Genomic DNA, 23575 nt, shown 5'->3' with positions numbered 1-23575 from the left:
AAGCCTCTTCACCATCTACAATGCAGAAGTCAGGAGTGTGATGGAATACACTCTACTTGCCTGGATAAGTGTAGCTTCAACAACATTCAAGAATCTCAATATCACCAAAGAAAAAGCAGCCCACTTGATTGGCACCCCATAGAAACATAGAAAATAGGAGGAGTAGATTACTCGACTCTTTGAGCCTGCTCTACCATTCAATATGATCATGGCTGATCCTCTTTCTCAATGCCATACTCCCGCCCTCTCCCCATACCCTTTGATGCTTTTGGCGACCAGAATTCTATCTATTTATTTCTTAAATATATTCAGTGACTTGGCCTCCACAGCCTTCTATGGTAGAGGATTCTACAGTTTCACCACCCTCTGAATGAAGAAGTTTCTCCTCATCTCAGCCCTAAATGGCTTACCCTGTATCCTGTGCTCCCTTGTTCTAGACCCCCAGCCAGAGGAAACATCATCCCTGCACCCAGTCTGTCCAGCCCTGTCAGAATTCTATGTGTTTCAATGAGATCCCCTCTCATTCTTCTAAATTCCAGTGAATATAGGCCTAGTTGGCCCAACCTCTCCTCATATAACAATCCTGCCATCCAAGGAACCAGTCTGGTGAACCTTCGCTGTACCCTCTCTATGGCAAGTATATCCTTTCTTAGTTAAGAAGACAAAAACTGCATACAATACTCCAGGTGTGGTCTCACCAGGCCCTGTACAGCTGCAGTAAGACATCATTGCTCCTGTACTCAAGTCTTCCCGCAATGAAAGCCAACATACCATTTGCCTTTTTAACTGGTTGCTACACCTGCATGCTTGCTTTCAGTGATTGGTGTACAAGGACACCCAGGGACCTTTATACATCAACATTTCCCAATCTATCTCCATTTAAATATTAAAAATAAAATACTGCAAATGCTGGAAATCTGAAACAAAAACAGAAAATGTTGGAAAAGCTCAGCAGGTCTAGCAGCATCTGTAACAAAAACTTTTTTTCTAACTAAGTGGATAACTTCACACTTATCCACATTATACTGCATCTGTCATGTATTGGCCCACTCACTCAACCTGTCAAAATCACCTTGAAGCCTCTTAACACTCTCCTCATCACTCATGTTCCCACCAAGTTTTGTGTCGTCAGCAAACTTGGAAATATTACATTTGGTTCCCTCATCCAAAACATTAATATATATTGTGAATAGATGGGACCCAAGCACTAATCCCTGTGGTACCCCACTAGTCGCCGCCTACCACTCTGAAAAAGACCTATTTATTCCTACTGTCTGTTTCCTGTCTGTTAACCAATTCTCAATCCATGCCAATATACTACCTCCAATCCCAAGTGCTTTAATTTTACACAGTAACATCTTATGTGGGACTTTATCTAAAGCTTACTGAAAATCCAAATACACAACATCCACTGGTTCTCCCTTATCTAGTTCCATCTTCAAAAAAACTCCAGATGGTGTGTCAAACCTGATTTCCCTTTCATAAATCCATGTTGACTTTGACTAAGATAAAAGCAAAATACTGTGGATGCTGGAAATCTGAAACAAAAACAGAAAATGCTGGAAAAACTCAGCAGGTCTGACAGCATCTGTGGAGAGAGAAACAAAGTTAACGTTTCGAGTCCATATGACCCTCCTTCAGAGCTGAAGAAACTCTGAAGAAGGGTCATACAGACTCGAAACGTTAACTTTGACTTTGTCTAATCCCGTTGATATTTTCTAAGTCCCCCGTTATCACATCCTTTATAATAGACTCTAGCATTTTCCCTACTACCGATATTAGGCTAGCCAGTTTGTAATTTGCTGCTTTTCCCTCCCTCCTTTTTTAAATAGCAGGGTTACATTTGTCACTCTCCAATCTGCCGGGAATGTTCCAGATTCTACAGAATTTTGGAAAAAGACAACCAACGCATCCACTATTTCCATGGCCACCTCCTTTAGTACCCTGGGATGTAGATTATCAAGCCCTGGGGATTTATCGGCTTTTAGTCCCATTAATTTCTCCAGCACTATTCTTTTAGTAATACTACTTTCCTCAATTCCTCTTTCTCACTAGACCCTTGGTTCCCTAGCATTTCTGGGAAGTTATTTGTGTCTTTCCCTTGAAGACAGAACTAAAATACTTGTTTAATTGCTCTGCCATTTCCTTGTTCTCTATTATAAATTCTCCTGTTTTGGACTGTAAGGGACCTACATTTGTCTTCACTAATCTTTTTATTCTTACATACTTATAGAAGCTTTTACAGTCTGCTTTTATGTTCCTTGCAAGTTTACTTGCGTACTCTATTTTTCCCCTCTTAATCACTCTCTTGGTCCTCCTTTACTGAATTCTAAACCGCTCCCAATCTTCAGGCCTGCTACTTTTTCCAGCAACTTTATATGACTCCTCTTTGGATCTAATACTATCCTTAATTTCTTTGGTTAGCCATGGTTGGACCGCTTTTCCTGTTGTGTTTTTGTGCCAGAAAGGAATATAAAACTGTTGCAATGCATATATTCACTCCTTAAATATTAGCCATTGCCTCTCCACTGTCAGGCCTTTTAATGAAGTTCCCCAAAATACCTTAGCCAACTCATGCCTCATACCTTCTTAGTTCCCTTTGCTTAGATTTAGGACCCTAGCTTCAGATCAGACTAATTCACTTTCCATCCTAATGAAGAATTTTACCTTGTTATGGTCACTATTCCCTAAAGGACCCCGCACAACAAGATCATTAATAAACCTCTTCTCATTGCACAATACCAAATCTAGGATAGCCTGTTCCCTAGTTGGTTCTTCAACGTACTTGTCTAAAAAACCACTCTAGGAATTCATCTGCCACAGTATTATCACTAATTTGTTTTGCTCTGTCTATATGTAGATTAAAATCACCCATGATTACTGTAGCACCCTTCTTACTTGCATCTCTAATTTCCTGTTTAATTCTGTCCCCTACCTTATCACCATTGTTTGGAGGCCTATAGACAACTCACACTAATGCTTTCTGCCCCTTGTTGCTTCTTAACTCCACCCAGACTGATTCTACATCTAGATTTTCTGAGCCAATATCCTCTCTCACTATTGCAATGATTTAATCCTTAACTAACAATGCCACAACACCTCCTTTTCCTTTTTGCCTGTCCATCCTAAATATTCAGTTCCCAGCCTTCCTCACTTTGAATTCAGTGAAAAGGCCACCAAGTCTTATAGGTTTCTTAGAAAACTAAATTAAACCTTTATTAATAGAATAAGTGATATTAAGCACATAATAGATTTACAAATTACTCCAATAACTTCTAAATCCCCGAATTAATCTAAACTCCAGTTACACCTCCGTTAAAGCAACAGTGACATAGGTTGGTAAAAGACCCAGGCAGAGTAACACACAATACCCTGAATAGTTGAATTCAAAGTGAGTTTTTCTCAGCTTCAGTTCCTTGTAGACAGTAGCTTGAGGCTTAGATCCTGGAGGCTTTTCACACTTGTGTTAGATCTTAGAATGCCTGCCTTGCACACAACCTTCACTCCTTTATACATATTTCTTCTTTGAGTGCAAATTCCCATTGTTTTATTATGTCTTTGGACATTTACTTCTAATAATATAAATCCATCAAAGTACAAATTTTACCTGTAATCTTTGGGAAAAATAAACACACTGTTCCTTAACTTCTCCTGGCTAAGTGAAACATTTCAGCCCCCTCTTTTGAATTCAAGCTAGTCTAGTTTATTTAAAAATGCAGGTGTTCTCTTTACGCCTACGTTTACCTACTTAACATTTTGAGCCTAGCTTATCTTCTGACATATCAAGGCCTTCAGACCAGCTGCCTTTAATTCAATTAAGAGACACACACCCACCCTTTTATTACTCCTTTACAATAAATTCCAATGACATTATGAAAATTATTATATCTTCTTGACAGACCTCTGCAATCCTGATTCAGAACTATTTTGCCACTCCTTCACTGACACTGGGTCAAAATAATGTAACTCCCTCCTTTACAGCAGTGTGGGTGCACCTACACCACATGGTCTAGAGGTGTCAGCTGTGGCTCAGTTCATAGCACCCTCACCTTTGAGTCAGAAGGTTGTGGGTTCATGTCCCACTCCAGGACTTTGAACAAAAAAAAAAGCCAAGAACTGTGAATGTACTCGAAAGAGTTACACCACATGGTCTACAGTGGTTCAAGAAGGCAGCTTACCACCACCTTTTCGGGAGCAACCAGTGATGAGCCAGAGATGTTCACATGCCAAGAACAAATTTAAAAATTATTAACATTTTCTTATAATTGGTTGCAGTCTTCCTCAGTTTTGACTATTTCGCAACCCCCCCCCCATCCCCACACCCCCAATTTACTATTATCTATAATTTTAGAAAATATGTTTTTTATTCCAAAGTCTAAATTGTTAATATAAACAGTAAACAACAACAGTTTCCAACATGCATCCTTGTGGGATTCCCACTTCCAACTTCTGCCACTCTGAATATCCACCTTTATCCCAAATCTTAACTATCTGTCTTGCAGCCAGCTAGCTAGCCATTAAAAACCTAACATGAAGTCTGATATGATGCTTTTTTAGAACATAGAAGAAAATTCATGTGGAAGTACAAGATTGCCTCAGTAGCTAAAATAATTAACAGAAATATTTCCAGTTTGTTAGTCTGAGCATGCTATTAGAATTTATCTAGATATCGGGACACGTTTTGAGACCGAAAGAAGTTGTTTGCTTTCCTGAGATTTGCAATGTGTCCTATCAATTATATTTTGAATTATCTATTTGACCTTCATAGCAGTGCACTCTGATTGTTATGACTGATTCTTGACTGATTCTATTTGGAACACTGTCACAAGCCACAGAACCATTTGATTTTAGCACAGACCATTGTTTCTGCACTGCACTACATTTTCTTCATCTAGACTTGGATTAATAGTCCTAGTCTTAATTGTTCACAATATATCCTCAAACTTCAGAAGCTATGCATAATGATATGTACTGTGAATGTAACTCGTATCTAGTGGCGTGTTAGTGGATATATTTGTTGTGCTGATTTTGGTTCAATTATACCTTCAAGCTTATAAATGCTGTAAGAGTCCAGTTAAATATTTAAAAAGGCAATTAAGATGCTTTGTTATAGCAGGGAGAATTCATGCAAAGAAAACTATTATGTTTCCCAGTTGCTCCTATTGTAAAAACAGTACGAAACATGTGGGGGAACAAGAGGTTGAGATAATGCTCCTTTCAAGAGAAGTTATACATCTAGTTTATTCCTTGGGTACTGTCTTCCAGTACATTTTTTCCTTAATATAAATAATTTACTTTGAACTAAATCCCTGTGATCTAACATAATCAGATACTCCAATATGTAGGTATTGACAGAATAGGTTAGATTATCTTTAACATTATTTTTTCCTGTTCCTTCTCCCTATACTACTCAGCAGCCACAGCTAACACAGTGTGTACAAACTAACCTGAAAAAGCTGACCAACAGCTACAAACCACTGTATAGTCCCACAAGTTTGATAACTCAAGGATGGCCCGATGTAACTATAGGGGATTTGGAAATTAATCTGTAGGTATTGTAGCAGGATGATTGAGTGCTGGTACACTACAGTATAGAACATTGGTATGCTACACTTGAGAAGGAATGCCGATTAGTTAAATAGACGATATAAAACTTAGGGCACTATAAACGATCCCTCTAAATTGTTTTTATTGTGCGTGGTCTACTTATTTCAATACCATATACTGTTAATTTTTTTTGCACAGTCTTGCACACACAGTATCTTGGAGACAGCTTGCGAGGAGCCTGTACAGTAACTCCTGGGTTCCTACACAGCTTAGATAGATCATTGGGTACTATCTTAAGGTACTAGTAGCTGGGGTGTCAGTTTCTCTTAGAGTGACCTTCAAATGAATGCAGTCCAACAAACAAAAAAAAATGTGCATGTTGCCTGCTGCTTCTTGTCACTCCAGTCCTTGTCTTTTGAGTTGGAGCACCAGACTGATGCACATGCCAATGTCCCCTCCAGCACATGGTGCAAGCTGCCAGATGGCTCCATGCTGAGTGGTGGGAGTTGGGTGGGAGGAGGTGGGATGTAGATGTGTGACAGCTATTGAAGGCCTATGGGTTGAATTTTCAGGTCCGGCCTGGGTGCCAGTTTCCATACGGGGTTCTTGGCGCTGGCCATTTTAGCTGAGACAGGTTCAGGACTGGTAGGGCTACCTGCCCCCATTTGGAGGGTAGATGATTAGTCCCGTTAAGAGCTTGTTAAGTCCAATTGAAGGAAGCCAACTGGAATTTTACAACTGGGTTCCAGTCACCCACACCAACGGGGGCCAATTTATGTGCCTGGAGGTGGACACTCAGCAGCATGTAAGGATGCCAGTGCTCCAGGCTGATCGAGAGGCTCTCTCTGTCAGTCTGGGTGTGAGACCAGCCACATGCTGCCCTGTAGAGGACCTCCACGTTCTCCCCTCTTCAAAGTGATGGCCTTGCTGCAAGAACCTTTAATTAAAGTTTTTAAAAATTGGTCTCCATGTTGAAGTGCACTCTCTTTTACTTACCTGCCATTCCAGCTTGCTGGTCCTCTTAAGGGTGGCCCTCCAGATTCAACAGCCTGTCTGCCTCCATTAAATTGGATGGGGAACTTATCTCCATGCCAATTAAGGGCATTCCTCTGTGTTAATCCCAATGTGTAACTGTTTCCTCTAGGGGCAAGTTTAGGACCTGGAAACAGTCTGTTTCCCATCAACGTATGGAAAAACCCTCAACGTCAATCTTGCACCCAGAGGAAGGGTATGGTCACTTTAAGTAACTCACCTTTAAAGATAAATGCACCTGCACTGGAAGCTTACCTTCCCCAGCCAGCTAGGCATAAAAGGGAAGGTTCAACAGAGGCCAGGAGTTAAAGAGATGAAAGACATACTGTGTGGCCTTGCTTTATGTCATATGTATTAAATAGTGTTCAGAACTTGAATTGTTCAAGGGCTACACCTTGTAAGGAAAGGAGGCATATCATTTTCCTTGTACTGGAGGGGGAAGTAGATAAGTGCATAAAAGCTTGGACTCAAATGTTAAACTTGGGGTAAACTAGATGGTCAATTTTTCATGAATCTGATGGTATGGGCTGCCCAGATATTCTGAATTTTTACACTGCAAATGATGAACCTGGCTTCATTTTCAGCACTTCTGTACTTCACAATTAATTACTTAAAAAATGGCAATTGGATTTGCAAAAAACCAACAGGACTATTACCCAAATGTTATCTCAACAATCACCCTCTCACATCTAACTTCTCATTACACCAATTAACAAATACACTTTAACCCTTTCTACCAATTCAGAAAGACGTTGGGCTGGATTTTCATCCTTGAGATGGGTAGCGGGAGTCGGGTAAATTCCTGGCTCAGCACACCCGCCTTGGGAGAAAGTGCCCACAAGAGGAAGATTGTTATTATGGGTGGGGGGTGAGGGGCTGGTGCAGGCTGCAGTCAGGCCAACCGACCCAGGATAAAGTTTGGAGACAGCCACGGAGGCTCTGGATGTGGAGGCATGTTGTTTAAATGGTCTGCCTTGGTGTTGTGGGGCTTCTTCCCAGTTATAAAACAATAGAGAAGCCCTCCAACCCTCACCTGTTTTGTCCTCACCTCAGCCTCACACACTCCCATGCCCCATCCATGCTACCTCATTATGTATTCTTGGGTGAGAGCCCAGAAATCCATTAGCCTGTTGAAACACTTAAGACTAAGGGAAACATTGCTTGATTGACAGGTCTGGCTATTTAATCTACACTATCTGTTCCAGGGAGAGGCGATGGCATCGTGGTATTGTCACTGGCCTAGTAATCCAGAGACCCAGGGTGATCCGGGACCTGGGTTCAAAACCCCCCATGGCAGATTTTGAATTCAACAAAAATCTGGAGTTAAAAGTCTAACAATGAGCATGGAACCACTGCCTCATCTGGTTCACTAATGTCTGTTGTCCTTACCTGGTCTGGCCTACATGTGACTTCAGACTGACAGCAATGTGGTTGCACTTACATTCCCATCTAGCAAGTCACTCAGTTGTGGCTACAAAGTCACAAAAAAGAAATGACTCCCACGACACATTCCCACCCAGCATTGAGCATTGACCTAGGCACCAAAAATGACAACACCCTGAAAAGTCCTCCTTACTAACATTTGGGGCTAGTGCCAAAATTGGGAGAACTGTCTCACAGATTAGTCAAGCAACAGCATGTTGATGGTCATCCTCAAGGAATCATACATTACAGATAATGTCCCAGACATCAACATCACCATCCCTGGGTATGTCCTGTTCCCACTGGCAGGACAGGTGCAGCACAGTGGTATACAGTCAGGAGGGAGTTGCCCTAGGGGTCCTCAACATTGACTCCAGACCCCATTAAGTCTCATGGCATCAGGTCAAACATGGGCAAGGAAACCTCCTGCTGATGAATCAATGTTGTACACCATTTGGAGGAAGCACTGAGGGTGGCAAGGGGTCATAGTGTACTCTAGGTGAGGGACTTCAAAGTCCATCACCAAGAGTGGCTTGGTGGCACCACTACTGGCCGAGTCCTAAAGGACATAGTCGCTAGACTGGGTCTGCGGCAGGTGGTGAGGGAACAAACAAGAGAGAAAAACATATTTGGCCTCATCCTTACCAACCTGCCTGCCACAGATGCATCTGTCCATGACAGTAACATTAGGAGTGATCACCGCACAGTCATTGTGGAGACGAAGTCCTGTCATCACATTGAGGCTACCCCCTGTCGTGTTGTGTGGCACTACTACTGTGCTAAATGGGATAGATTTTGAACAGATCTAGCAAGTCAAGACTGGGTATCCATGAGGCACTGTGGGCCAGCAGCAGAATTATACTTGAGCACAATCTGTAACCTCATGGCCTGGCATAGCCCCCACTCTACCATTACCATAAAGTCATGGGATCAACGCTGGTTCAATGAAGAGTGCAGGAGGGAATCCCAGAAGCAGCACCAGGCATATCCAAAAAAGAGGTGTGAACCTGGTGAAGCTATAACACAGGACTACTTGCGTGCTAAACAGCATAAGCAGCAAGTCATAGGAAGACTAAGCAATCCCACAACTGACGAATCAGACCTAAGCTCTGCAGTCCTGCCACATCCAGTCATGAATGGTGGTGGCTCCACAAATATCCCCATCCTCAATGATGGAGCAGTCCAGCACATAAGTTCAAAAGGTAAGGCTGAAGCATTTGCTACAATCTTCAGCCAGAAGTGCTGGGTGGATGATCCATCTTGGCCTCCTCCAGAGGTCCCCAGCATCATAGATGCCAATCTTCAGCCAATTCGATTCACTCCACATGATATCAAGAAATGGCTGAAGGCACTGGATATTGCAAAGGCTATGAGCCCTGACAATATTCCGGCAATAGCACTGAAGACTTGTGTTCCTGAATTTGCCGTGCCCCTAGCCAAGCTGTTTCAGTAAAGCTACAACACTGGCATCTACCCGGCCATGTGGAAAATGTCCCAGTTATGTCCTGTACACAAAAAGCAGGACAAATCCAACCCGGCCAATTACCGCCCCATCAGCCTACTCTCGATGATCAGTAAAGTATTGGAAGGGGTCAGCAACAGTGCTATCAAGCAGTACTTGCTTAGCAATAACCTGATCTTTGATGCCCAGTTTGAGTTCCACCAGGGCCACTCAGCTCCTGACCTCATTACAGCCTTGGTTCAAACATGGACAAAAGAACTGAACTCCCGAGGTGAGGTGAGAGTGACTGCCCTTGACATCAAGGCCATGTTTGACAGATTGTGGCATCAAGGAGCCCTAGCAAAACTGGAGTCAATGGGAATCAGGGGGAAAACTATCCACTTGTAGGAGTCATACCTAGCACAAAGGAAGGTGATTGTGGTTGTTGGAGTTCAGTCATCTCAGCTCCAGGGCATCACTGCAGGAGTTCCTCAGTGTAGTGTCCTAGGCCCAACCATCTTCAGCTGCTTCATCAATGACCTTCCTTCCATCATATGGTCAGAAGTGGGGATGTGCGCTGATGATTGCACAATGTTCAGCACCATTCACCACTCCTCAGATACTGAAGCAGTCCATGTCCAAACGCAGCAAGACATGGACAATATCCAGGCTTGGGCTGACAAGTGGCAAGTAACATTCACACCACACAAGTGTCAGGCAATGACCATCTCCAACAAGAGAGAATCCAACCATCGCTCCTTGATGTTCAATGGCATTACTATCAATTAATCCCCCCACTATCAACATCCTGGGGGTTACCATTGACCAAAATCTGAACTGGACTAGCCATATAAATACTGTGGCTACAAGGGCAGGTCAGGGGCTAGGAATCATGCGATGAGTAACCCACCTCCTGACTCCCCAAAGTCTGTCCACCATCTACAAGGCACAAGACAGGAGTGTGATGGAATAATCCCCACTAGCCTGGATGAGTGCAGCTCCCACAACACTCAAGAAGCTGGACACCACCCAGGACAAAGCAGCCCGCTTGATTGGCACCACATCCACAAACATTCACTCCCTCCACCACCAACGCACAGTGTACCATCTACAAGATGCACTGCAGGAATTCACCAAGGCTCCTTCGACAGCAACTTCCAAACCCACAACCATCTAGAAGGACAAGAGCAGCAGATACTTGGGAACACCACCACCTGGAAGTTCCCTTCCAAGTCACTCACCATCCTGACTTGGAAATATATCACCGTTCCTTCACTGTCGCTGGGTCAAAATCCTGGAATTTCTTCCCTAACAGCATTGTGGGTGTACATGGACCACATAGACTGCAGCAGTTCAAGAAGGCAGCTCACCACCACCTTCTGAAGGGCAACTATGGATGGGCAAAAAACGCTGGCCCAACCACTGAAGCCCACATCCCATGAATGAATAAAAAAATGTTTATTTACGCAAGTTAAAGAAGTTTCAAGTGCTTGCAGTTTCAGATATTGATACTTTAAACGATCTGGCTGATTGACAATTTTATTGGGCTGTAATAAAACTCCATTTTTTTAAGTGGAATGTTTTCAATCAATCACTTTTTTAAAAAGCTTTTTATACATCCTGCTGACACTATAGCATTGATTGCTTCTATACAGTGTATAGTGGGTGAGTAGACATGGATGTACCATAGCGAGGCATGGGGGCATGAGTGGTCTTCGGGTTGTTTGGAGGACATACGTGGCATGGGGGCATGAGGGCCCATAGCAATTGGGTGGGGGGCATACCTTGGCATTGGGGGCATGAGTGGCCATGGGGGGTGGATGGGGTCTACTTTTGCATGGAGGCATGAGGTGCAATAGGAGTTGAGTGGGAGCATACCTTGGCATGGGGCACATAAAGAGTCATAGGTAGTGTGTTGGGGTGGGGGGGGGGCATACCTTTGCATGGGAGGCATGAGGAGGACCTTTTGAACTTACCTTTCAAAAGATTCCCCCAAGCAGACTATGGTTCTTGACACCTCTGAGGTACTGTAAACCATAACCCTTTGAAAAGCAACTCCTTGAAAATTGTGGTGTACTAGGATGTGCCTCTCTCCATACTGGAGCCGGCCAGGTCGGGAGTGCAGGCTGTGGGCTCATGACTTGAACCAGCCTGCACCCTTAAAGAGCACTCCCAAAAATCAGAAACTCTGGAATGGGGTCCAGAATCCTGGAATCAGAACACATCTGCCATTTTTAAGGAGCTTCCGCATCATCCCAACTCGATGAAAACCCAGCCCAATATGTCCTGGAGTTTATAGCCAATAATGAACAAATGGTACTTGCCATTCATTATGCATACAGCTACCCAAAGACTTTTTGTGGACATTTGAGTGGCTTTTTACAGTCGTTGGGAATTTGATACAAGGTAGCGCCCTCTACAGCGGACCTAGGACCCATGTGAACAGGGCAAGCGACAGCATACCTCTTCAACAAAACAGATTGAAGAATTCTCACTGGGATTGGAGAGCCTATACTAGGAAGTGTGAGTTTGAAGTAATGAAAAATCATGTATAGAAAGTGAAATAGATAGAAAGGAAGTGTAGGATTAAGAGAGAGAAAGTAAAGGTTAAACAAAATTAAGTTTAATTTTTGAAAAAAATCTCCAACAATGTTTAAAAATCAAACGAATCATGAATTAAATAAACATTAACAGGAATCTTTAAATGATAAAGAATTATCATGTTGTTAATAATTCATTTACACTTGAATGGACAAGACCTAACTTTTTCAGATGTGCTTAGTGGGTATCTAGGGGTAAGCACTGAAACTTCATGTCATTCATGTGTTTAAATGTGAAATCTCTTAGTGAGGTACTGGGATTGCAAAGCTTGAGGAGACACGGAGCAAAGTGGCCTACAACTTCCTGATTTTCATGTTTGACCATGCACATGGCCTGAATCTTGGTTTCGTTGGGCGCGCACGATTGGCGGGCCCGGAAGCAGAAGCGAAATGCGCTTCCACCTGCGATCGGCCCCCAAACGCAATTTCATGCTGGCTGCCCAATTAACGGCCAGAGAGAAGGGAGAGTGTGGACTTGTGCTCCCTGAAGGCTGACAGCTGCTGTGGAGCTGCCACAGGAAGCTGCAGTAATTTAAACATGAAATGAGCTCAATAAACTGCTGCAAACTGTGACAATACTGTAATTTCAAACACCTGGTAGCAGACTATGTAGGTCATCCCTCCAACGTCTTCTTTTATTTTATTTAACCCTGGACATTTAACCCCTCCCTGGATGTAGTTTGTAATGAAAATGTGAAGGCCGCCTGGCCGTTTGGCCCATCCGCCAACCATAAAAGTAGTCGGGCCGTGTGAAACCACTGACAATTACCTCCTAATGGGCTTAATTGCCCACTTAATTGTCAGCGGGTGCACTTCTGACTCCTGCACGCGCCTGCCAACCTCAATATTGCACACATCCTGACGACATTTCGTGCAATTTTACGCGATTCAGGCCCATGTAGATGCTATAAATCTTTTCCAACAACTGTGTAACTCTGAGTACATTCACAGTTCTTGACTTTTTTTTTCTGGGAGTGGGACATGAACCCACAACCTTCTGACTCAAAGGCGAGGGTGCTATGAACTGAGCCACAGCTGACACCTCCCATGTAGATACTATAAATTGGTGTCCAATTTACTCCTTAACAACAATGGGCGTTGATAACCTCAATGTGAACCCAATATCTGGGCCACAACCTCATCCAACCACATACCATTTCCCAGAATATTTTCTTTCCTTAAACCTTCTAGTTCATACTTGCAGTCTTTTACATCTCTTACATCAATTCAATGTGGTACTTTGTTTCTCCAACTTAGAACATCTGATAATCTTCTCCTGGTTACCTATTTTAACCTGACACTGTTCTTGTCCCTATTGTTCACATTGGTGAACATCTTTCTCCTTCACATCCTTCTCACTTATCCTCAGTCAGTTGTGGTACTCTTCTTCCTGTTCTATCCCAATGCATGACTTTCAACTTCTTTCCTCTTTGCCAAAGTACCAGCATCTTCACTAATCCCCACCTTCCTACTAACACTTCTCATTTTCTTTGCCTTCATCACCATTCTTTCCCACCACTTTGTGTAATCAACGCTCCTCCTTTAACTGTTACCCATTTGCCCTTCTTTTAAACTAATCTATTTCTACTTTTCTGTACTATACATTTTCCTTCTCACTGCTATCCACTCCCCTTTCAGTCATTCACCACCTTTCACTGCCATGCATTGTTCTGCATCCCTTCTCCTTTCATTGCCATTGTTTCCCTGCCCACTCTTACCTGAGTCCAGTGGTAAATGCACTGGAACAGCCTTCTTGCCATGTGGTTCCATCTGCTAATAGTTAATATTGTAGCCCCTGTTTATTAGTGGAGAAGGGTTCAGAATGTTCTTACATGGCTGTATGATATATAAGGTTGGACTCCTTAATAGTCTATGTAAACTAGAGTAAAAGCAGTGTGACTGAATCTTTATATGCACAATTAGTTTCTTCTAATTGTCCTTTCTTGTCTGTGAGAAAATGCATTCTGAGGTTAAGCTTGCTTTACTTTCCATTTCTCTCTCCATTCACCCAGTTATACAGTTAATAATGGCACCCAGTAGCGTGAGAAAATTACAATGCAAGATCAGGCCCCAGTGGTTGGTGGTACTGTATTTTGATATTTCATTATAATGTGCCAGCATGTCACCCTTCCAGAACAATTTGTTTCCTATGAAATTTAATCAGGGATTTTTAGCTTCTCCACTTAATAATAGGTAACTTCAGCCTGATGCAGTGGCAGAGTTCAGGAGCTTTGTAATAGGACTTTGTTTAATAAGCAGTTTCAATTACATTTTCAGGCATATATACTGCAAAAGCACAGATGAATATTTAAAGTGCATTTCTATGCTGATTGGGGTGATAACAGATGAGCAGCAGGCCAGAAGATTTTTGTCTGGCCCCATACAAATCTTTCCAAAATCCAAAACACCTTTTTGGAAGAGACCTCCAGCAGTGCTTTTAAGGACCACAGTGAAAGCGGGTCTGGCATGTGTTACACACGATTCGCTCATTTCTGCAAAAAAAGTTGCAGAGCTCTGCAACAGATGTTGGAGCCTGATTAGAAGCTTTATGTAGCTTTCTGTCTGCAGTTGTAAGGTACACTGGATTCCCATTTAATAACCTACCCGAAGATTGATTCAGGTGGGTGAATGGGCACATAAGGCCCCTGACAGATTTTCATCTGCTGATCATATGTTTCACAGGTGAGAGACTGATATAGCCAACAGTTGAAAGTTTCCCTGTGAGGTTGACATATCATGGAAGTAGTTGAGGCATGCATAGCAATTTCATAACATTACTAATAATTTTGGATAAAATAATTTGACCAGTGTTTCTATTTGCTGTTCATTTGTTGCCACGAGTGTAATTTCAGGAAGATCTTCCAAATTTTCAGTTGCTTAGATCTCCTTTCTTAAGTGGGTGAATTTTTAAGTGAAAATGCTTGAGTCGCTTCCCAAACTGACACAAGACTTGCAATATATTTCTTAATTTCATATTTGTATGTCTTTTTTTACATTTATCAAGGTTTCAATGCTAGGATAAAGGCTCTTTGTTCTTTGGTTCATCGTGCTGCTCGATTTTTCACAGGTTCATTGCTCATGGGATTGACAATTGGACCAAGTGCTTGCAGATTAAGCAAAGGAATCCCTGAGCAAGATACCTCTACTATAACAGCACAACTTTTCCCAGTTGCCATAAATCACTCTTACAGCTTTCTCCAATTCAGACTGACAATTCAGAGGTAAAAGTTCTGGTGCACATTGGTTTGTACCAAGAGCAAATATTGCAAAAATATGCATTGCCAGCTTGAAAGTTTGGGGAAAACATTTGTTCACGCAGCACTGCTTCAAGGAGTGCCACACAAATTATGTCAGTTCCCTGGGGGAAAGGCAGCATCGCAGGATCAGCCCATGCATTGATTTCAATGAGGAGACCGGTGCAGGGCACACAAGTGGTGTCCCACGGTTATGCACGTCCATGGGGAATCGACTTAAGTCTGTGTGACATCAATTCAAGTAGCACTAGTGAACGGATTTCTCCCTCTTCATAGTTATTAATGATAATTAAGAGAAAGTTAGGACGAGGAGAGTGCAAATTTGTGACTTGAATTCCGGGCACATACCAGCAGCAAGGACATTGGAGTTATTATTACTCCTTAGTGTCAACTTGAGATTGCTTTTGTCAATTTTGGTGTTGATGCTGCACTTTATGTTTGGATTTACCAACACTTAATTTACAGTTACAGAAGGCAGAAAGAGAAGAATTTCATCCCATTGGTTATATATTCTCCTGGTGGAGAATATACAACGTGACAATTCACCACACCGTCCACTCAGCATAATGTATATGTAGAAAAACAATCTTTTCTATTAAAGTGAATATTCCAGGAATCTAATTTTAATGTACAATTACATTATTCTAAGACCATTTGTTGGGAAGGAAAATTCTTTACATTTTGAATGAGAAAGTAGCCTAATGGAAATTGCTCATCTTGGATCTCCTGAATGGAAAGCATATAAAAACAATACCTGAATTGCTCCTCGCAGGTTAATTCCGGTTTCTATAGCAACATAGTAAGATGCCTGAAGAAATGTCCTTTGCAGAAGAAGGGCAAGAAACAAAAGGACTGCGATAACATAAGCATTGGCCAAAAACTCCTGTGAGGAAATGAAGTAAACACCCAGCAATTTGACCTATAAAAACCAAAAAAGTCTGTAAATATTCAGCAGTAATGACTGTACTGTGAAACCTGCAAAATATAATTTCCTTAGAACATTCATAAAATAATTTGGTTCAGTAAAATTATTAGTAGGACAGAAATAAGGACATGGAGGTAAAGTTAGTTAAAATGTTTTTTTTTTAAACAGTGATTCAATCCTGAGCTAGACAATCTTGCTTTAACCACATCCATACTCATGGTTTCAGTGTTTTGTGTTTGCCCCTTCGCAGAAACTAGGCTAATCACCAAGTAGCCACAACACAGAATTAGCATTCAACTTTAGTTTTTAATATTCAATAACAATAAGCTGTAAAGAATTTATTAAAAATCAAATCGCATCATGCATCAAAACATGAAAGCATTCCCCAAGGAACATAATCTATCCAGCTATTGTGGCATTGGACTAACCTGAATGACATCAATCTGAAGACTTCTAACTTCAAAGAGAGTGCATATAATTTTAACATTCAGAATTGAAACGTCAGGGCACTGTATTGCCTTGAATCATTCTGCCAGCATTAATGAGCTTGATCAAAGTTGTCAGGTATAACTGAGGCATCCATTCAAAAGAACTCTAGGGCTTATTCAGATTCAGGTTCAGATTAGACTGGATTCATGCTGAGCTGAACATCAGACCTACCTTGTACCTTGAAATCCAGCTTATTAATATTACTGTATGAACATTTAAAATGTTCATATTAAAGACTTAAGTTCACTATTTTAGTGGAGGTGCTAACCTATTGGATAATGCCTTCACTGAAAAAACAGACACTAAAAGGGCATATCATACAATTTGTGTTGAATTATTGTTAAGCATTTTTATGTTAACAGCAATTTCTGTAATGTTCGAATTGAGCAAGAAGTGAGTCATCACAGGACCACTTTAAACTATTTTTAGTGTTTTTGATAAGGACTATTGTGATATGAATGCAAGATTTTACATGATTTTTATTTTTTAAACTCTCCCTTTAACTGAAGGCAAAATGACGTAGTGAAGAGGGGCATGTATTCTATTGAGTTCTGCCCAACAAGCCTGTTTGACTTGGTTATTATGGAGGCCAGGGGGCCCAGGTTGTGGCTTACTCAGAGCAATGTGCAGAATGTTCACACCTGAAAACAAAGGAGCAGCTGGGCTAACTGTGGACAGGCATCTCCAAGCTTTTGGAGAGAAAAAGAGAGAGAGGTCTCAGAGAGACAAAAGCTGCAGCTGGTGTGGTTAGCAGAGAGATAAAGGCTGCAAGTTCTCTGCAGGTTAACAGGCAAAATGTGGGAGGGAGGACAGTCTCTGGTCGAAGATCCCATGGTAATCTAAAGACACTGGATAATTTGCCCTGGCTAGGTCAGGAGGAGAAACTGCCAGAGTGGATCTTACTGCTGGTAGTTGGTTTGGAAATTCTCCAAAAACTGAGGGAAGCACCTCTCAACAGTCACTTGACATTACGACCGGCGAAGCAAGGAGACATGAAACCGATGGAAGCTGGGAGCGATGAAGGAAGCGCCTCTCAACAGTCACTTGACATTACGACTGAAGTAAGGAGACATGAAACTGTTAGAATCTGGGAGTGATGGTGAACTTTTCTCTATAAGGACTGTAATCCTGTGCAGAATGGGCTGTATTGTATATGAATTCAGTGTGGTGTTATCAGTCAGGTTAAAACATTAATAAGGGTTATCTTTTCTGTAGTTTAGAGTTTTAGTTGCCTACTGGGAAATGTTTAGTCGATGTGTGTTGCTTTTAGTTTATTTTTTACAGTAAATGTCTTAAAACTTGACATCATGACAATTCATTTAAGTCAGTCACTGGGAATTCAACTATCTTTTTAAAATTTATCGGTTTCAATGGGGATCCTAAAATTATGGCGCCAATCACTGACATAATTAAAGTTAAAGTATGCTGACATCATTTAAAGAAATGAATGATGAAGAAATCACCAGATGCACAGTAACTGGTAAAAAAAAACCCTGCTAATCCTCATTTAGCAATGCTCTAATAGGGAAAATTCTACATAATACATTTGAAAACCAATAGCTGTTACAACTAAGGTAAAAGCAAAATACTGCGGATGCTGGAAATCTGAAACAAAACTAAAAATAGTTGGAAAAACTCTGCAGGTCTGACAGCATCTGTGGTGAGGAATACAGTTAATGTTTCGAGTCCGTATGACTTCATCAGCACTGAGGAAATATAGAAATGAGGTGAAATATAAGCTGGTTGAGGCGGGTGGGACAGGTAGAGCTGGATAGAGGGCCAGTGATAGGTGGAGGCGAAGAAGAGATTACCAAAGATGTCATAGACAAAAGGACAAAGAGGTGATGATGGTGGTGATGTTAGCTAAGGAATGTGCTAATGGGGACATTAAGGGTAGAAAGCAGGACAAGCAAGTGACAGATAGCCCTAGTGGGGGTGGGGTGGGGGGAAGGGATCGAAATAGGCTAAAATGTGGAGATGAAACAATGGATGGAAATACATTTAAAAATAATGGAAATGGGTGGGTGAAGAAAAAATATATTAAAAAAGATAAATTATTGGAAAAAGGGAATTGGAAAGAGGGTGGGGATGGAGGAGAGAGTTCATGATCTGAAGTTGTTGAATTCAATGTTAAGTCTGGCAGGCTGTAAGTGACCAGTTGGAAGATGAGGTGCTATTCCTCCAGTTTGTGTTGAGCTTCACTGCAACATTACCGCAGGTCAAGAACAGACATGTGGGCATGAGAGCAGGGTGGTGTGTTGAAATGGCAAGTGACAGCGAGGTCTGGGTCCTTTGTAACAAGGCGCAGAGCACAAAGCTTCCTCAGATAACTCCAAGGAGGCGGAGGCAGAATATGATGGGGTTAAGGCACCAGCAGCAGTGCACATTGCTACCCAAGATGCCCTCATCTTTGCAAGATTCACTTAGGTTCTATCAATCCACCTGTATGACCTCTGGACTATCAGTTTGCTACTGGAGCCCCCACCCTGTCCATTGGCAACTTAAAATCCAGCCCATTGTGTCTCATCCATATTAAGGCTGATCTGAAGTCTAGTTGAATTGTCTCATTGTGTGCTGGGTTGAACTGCTATAAAGAAATCAAATGATTTCCAAAAAATTTAATTGGCTTCCAGATATACAGAGAACCATCAGAATTTACAGAACTATGAAAGAGAGAATAATGATAGGCAGGGTTATTTAATGGAGGAATCAATTGGTATCAGATACTATCAGGGGATTTTCATTTGAGAGAGGCAAATTGAAAGAAGGGTTCTGAAACACTGCATAGAGTGAATATTGTAGATCCCAATTATCTGTTTTGGACTTCAGCATAGAACTGAGAAAGGTAAGGATCAAATTAATAAGTGACAAGCAAGAGTGAGACTAGAAGGGGTTTTTTTTCCGGTGGATGTGTGTAGAGTCCAGATAGATCAGTAAATGTTGCAAAAATTAGCAATTTTTTGAAAGAACTGTAAGAATATCTGGCTAGGAATGGCACTAAGGGTTGTACCACAGAGTTAATCAAATGCTAGTGGTTACAGTGCAGCAAGGGCCATGGAAATAATATGCAAAGGGAAATATTCCAACTTAATTGCATTTTGCAGGGTGTGAGTTTAACATAGCATGGAGAAATTTTAATATTACTTGTAATTAGTCCTCATTCTAAACAAATTGGAGGAACACTCCATCTATTCCATTTGTGAACAAGACCACGGTGACTGATCTTATGTGAACTATCAGGCCAAATCAGTATTAAAAACAGAAAATGCTGGAAAAAAACTCGGCATTAGAAGAAGTCATACTGGACTCGAAACATTAACTATTTCTCCACACATGTTGCCAGACCTGCTGACTTTTTCCAGCATTTTCTGTTTCTATTTCAGGTTTCCAGCATCTGCAGTACTTTGCTTTAAAAAAATAAGTATTGTATGCTCGTTTGCTGGTTATTCATAGATGGATGGAATTCACCACACGAGTTGTATAAAACAGATTTTACATTAGCCTGGTGCTAGAACTGTGTTTTGCAACAGTGATTAAATTACCATACCTGTGGACGGAAGGTTTTGTTTTCATCACTCAGGTGATGTACAATCCCAGAGATGCAGAGTGGGCCTGCAAACCCCAGCAAATCTGCCAGAATGCGAAATGTACTGCTGAGAACGATGGGATGACCAAATGCCTGTCGCAGCACACGCCAGATCAGCTTTGAGCCCTGAGGGCTGACACCACTCTTTTTCTGCAAGAGAAGGAAAATGAACAACGTTTGCTGTTTATTTTATGCAAATAAAGTTGCATAACTGACCACCATACTTGAAACAAATCAAACCATTTTGTGATATATCTTTTTTTGCAATATTGTTAATTACCACAGTGGAAAGAAGAAGTTTCATTAAGGGTGATCGGACAGTGGAAATACGGGGTAGAATCAGAAACAGTAAAGAATGGAGATGTATGCTAATCTCCTGATAGTGGTGACATAGTAGGGAAGATGTATAAATACAGAGATCAAGGAAACCTGTAGCAAAACAAAATGTAGTTTTGTTATTAATATTTTCCATTTTTTTATATTCATTCTTGAAATGTGAATGTCACTGGCTTGGCCAGTATTTATTGCCCATCCCTAATTGTCTTTGAGAAGGGGGTGGAGAGCTGCCTTCTTGAACCGCTGCAGTCCATGTGGTGTAGGTACACCCACAGTGCTGTTAGGGAGGGAGTTCCAGGATTTTGACAATGAAAGAACAACAATTTTGCAATTTTGGAAGGTGCTGCTGCAAAAGCATCTGCATAGTTGCTGCAGTTTTTCTTTTAGAGAGGACACACTGCTGTCTTTGTGAACCAATGGTGGAGGGAGTGAATGTTTAAGGTAGTGTTTTGAATGGTGTTGTTCTTCTTGAGTGCTGTTAGAGCTGCAATCATTAGGCAAGTGGAAAGTATTCCATCACACTCTTTACTTGTGGCTTGTAGACGGTGGATAGAATTTTTAAAAATTTGTTCACGGGATGTGGGGTTGCCCTCGTTCAGAGAGCATTTAAGAGTAAACTACATTAATGTGGGTCTGGAGTCAGATGTAGACCAGGTAAGGATGGCAAATTTCCTTCTATAAAGGATATTAGTGAACCAGATGGGTTTTTATGACAATGGTCATCATCAGACTTTCAGTTCCAGATTTTTATTGAATTTGAATTCCACCATCTGCCATGGTGGGATTTGAACCTGGGTCCCCAGAGCATTACCCTGGGTCTCTGGATCACTAGTCCAGTAACAATAACACTATGCCACTGCCTCCCCCCTCAGGAGGAGTCACTCACCACAAAATTTCTCAGCCTCTGCTCTTGTAACCACAGTACTTCTTGACTCTTCCAGTTAAGTTTCTGGTCAATGGTAATCCACAGAAAGTTGATGGTGGGGGAATCAGCGAAGACAATGACGTTGAATGTCAAGCGGATGTGGTTAGATTATCTCTTGTTGAAGATGGTATTGTTTGGCATGTGTGTGTCACAAATGTTACTTGCCATTATCATCCCAAGCCTAAATGTTATCTAGGCCTTGCTGCATGTAGGCACGGGCAGCTTCAATATCTGAAGAGCTGCGAAAGATGCTGAACATTGTGCAATCACCAATGAATATCCCTACTTCTGATCTTATAATAGAGGGAATATCATTGATGAAGCAGCTAAAGATGTTTAAGCCTAGGACACTACCCTAAGGAATTCCTGCAGCAAAATCCTAGGCTAACAATGATTGGCCTCCAATAACCACAACCAATCTTCCTTTGTGCTAAGTATGACCCAAACCAGCAGAGGGCTTTTCCCCTGATTCCCACTGACTTCAATTTGTCTAGGTCTCCTTCATGCCACACTCGGTCAGATGCTGCCTTGATGTCAAGTACAGTCACTCAGCTCTGGAATTTACCTCTTTTGTCCATGTTTGGATTAAGAATGTAATGTGGTCTGGATCTGAATAGCCTAGGCGGAGCCCAAATTGAGCATCAGTTAGCAGGTTTGTTGCTGAGTAAGTGTTGCATGATAGCACTGTCATTTACAGCTTCCATCACTTTTCTGATTTTTGGGATTAGACTGATTGGGCAGTAATTGGCCAGACTGGATTTGTCCTGCTTTTTGTATACAGGACATACCTGGGCAATTTTCCACATTGTCAGTAGATGCCACTGTTGTTGCTGCACTGAAACAGCTTCGCTAAGGGCATGGCAGGTTCTGGAGTTCAAATCTTCAATACTATAGCTGTCATGTTGTCAGTGTCTTCAGCTATCTTTTGATGTCACGTGGAATGAATCGATTTGTCTGAAGACTTGCATCTATGATGGTGGTAACCTCAGGAGGAGGCTAAGATGGATCATCCACTTTGTATTTCTGGCTGAAGGTGATATAATGGGAAATTTTGATTTTCACATAGAATGAGAGAAGCAGAATAATTGTTGAACTAACAGTGAAAGCTTTTATTTATATATATATATGTTAAGAAAAAGAAAGCGGCAACGAGGAATTATGGCTCATGAAAGACGGTTGCTGCTGAGGTTATATGCAAAATAACGATAAGTTAAATTTGTACTTGTTTTCACGGTGCATGACAAAATACCAGTAGTAAAAGAGAACTGACAAATACATCAAAGTGAGAGGGGGAAGGGGAGTTTAGGGGACTGAACACAGGGGTTTCTGTTGGGTCGCTGTAGTAATTATAGTTCTGGGAAATGTAGGACTGCAGCTTTAAGAATAATCCTGTGTTATAAGTCACATGATCTGTGTAAACCAATGTGTTAGCACTGCGGGAACCTCTAGAAGAGAGTTTTTCTTTAGTTATTGAGTTTGATGCACACATGTAGTTGATGCTGCTGCCTTGTAAATAAAGTTAAATGTTTCCACTAAGAAAAGTTGTCTGAAGATCAACTCTATAACAGACTGGTGATGAGGATAAATCAGATTCAGTGCTGTACCTTGACCAGCGATTCTAAGTATCTAAGTTCGTTAAAAATTAAAGAAGATATACCCATCTGAAATGCCAGACTTTGGCATAATCAATCCCATTGAGCCAGCCACAGATGATTGGTCTCAATATATAGAATGTCTTGCATTCTCCTTTCAAGCAAACAAAATCACAGGCAAGGAAAACAGGAGAGTGATTCTCCTGAGTATTTGTTGGAGCAAGATCTACAGTTTAATTTGAAGCTTAATGGCCCCCAGTGCCCCAGATTTGAAGACTTTCAGTGAATTAGTAGACATCGTTAAGGGTCATTTTCAACCTAAGCCCTCAGTCACAACGCAGAGGTTCAGGTTCAATTCACGGAATAGAGCCCTGGGGGAGACAATTGCTACCTATGTAATGAAATTAAAACAACTAATGGAATATT

The 23575-nt window shown here is 41.6% G+C and overlaps 1 protein-coding gene across 4 annotated transcripts in view; it reads right to left on the bottom strand.

Annotated features, from left to right (window-relative positions):
- abcc8 (ATP-binding cassette, sub-family C (CFTR/MRP), member 8) overlaps positions 1 to 23575 on the bottom strand; it is a 291828-nt gene that overhangs the window by 203249 nt on the left and 65004 nt on the right. For all 4 annotated transcript variants that reach the window (XM_078549123.1, XM_078549126.1, XM_078549124.1 and 1 more), the window contains exons 7-8: positions 20258 to 20446; positions 16051 to 16215 (exon numbers count right to left, since the gene is read on the bottom strand). In XM_078549123.1, coding sequence (XP_078405249.1) covers positions 16051 to 16215; positions 20258 to 20446 — 354 coding nt within the window. The remainder of the gene's footprint in view (positions 1 to 16050; positions 16216 to 20257; positions 20447 to 23575) is intronic.

Source organism: Cetorhinus maximus, chromosome 9, assembly GCF_964194155.1.
Source record: "Cetorhinus maximus chromosome 9, sCetMax3.hap1.1, whole genome shotgun sequence".
NCBI lineage: Eukaryota > Metazoa > Chordata > Chondrichthyes > Lamniformes > Cetorhinidae > Cetorhinus > Cetorhinus maximus.
The sequence above is the reverse complement of the archived record's forward strand: the minus strand, read 5'-3'. Positions and strand labels throughout refer to the sequence as shown.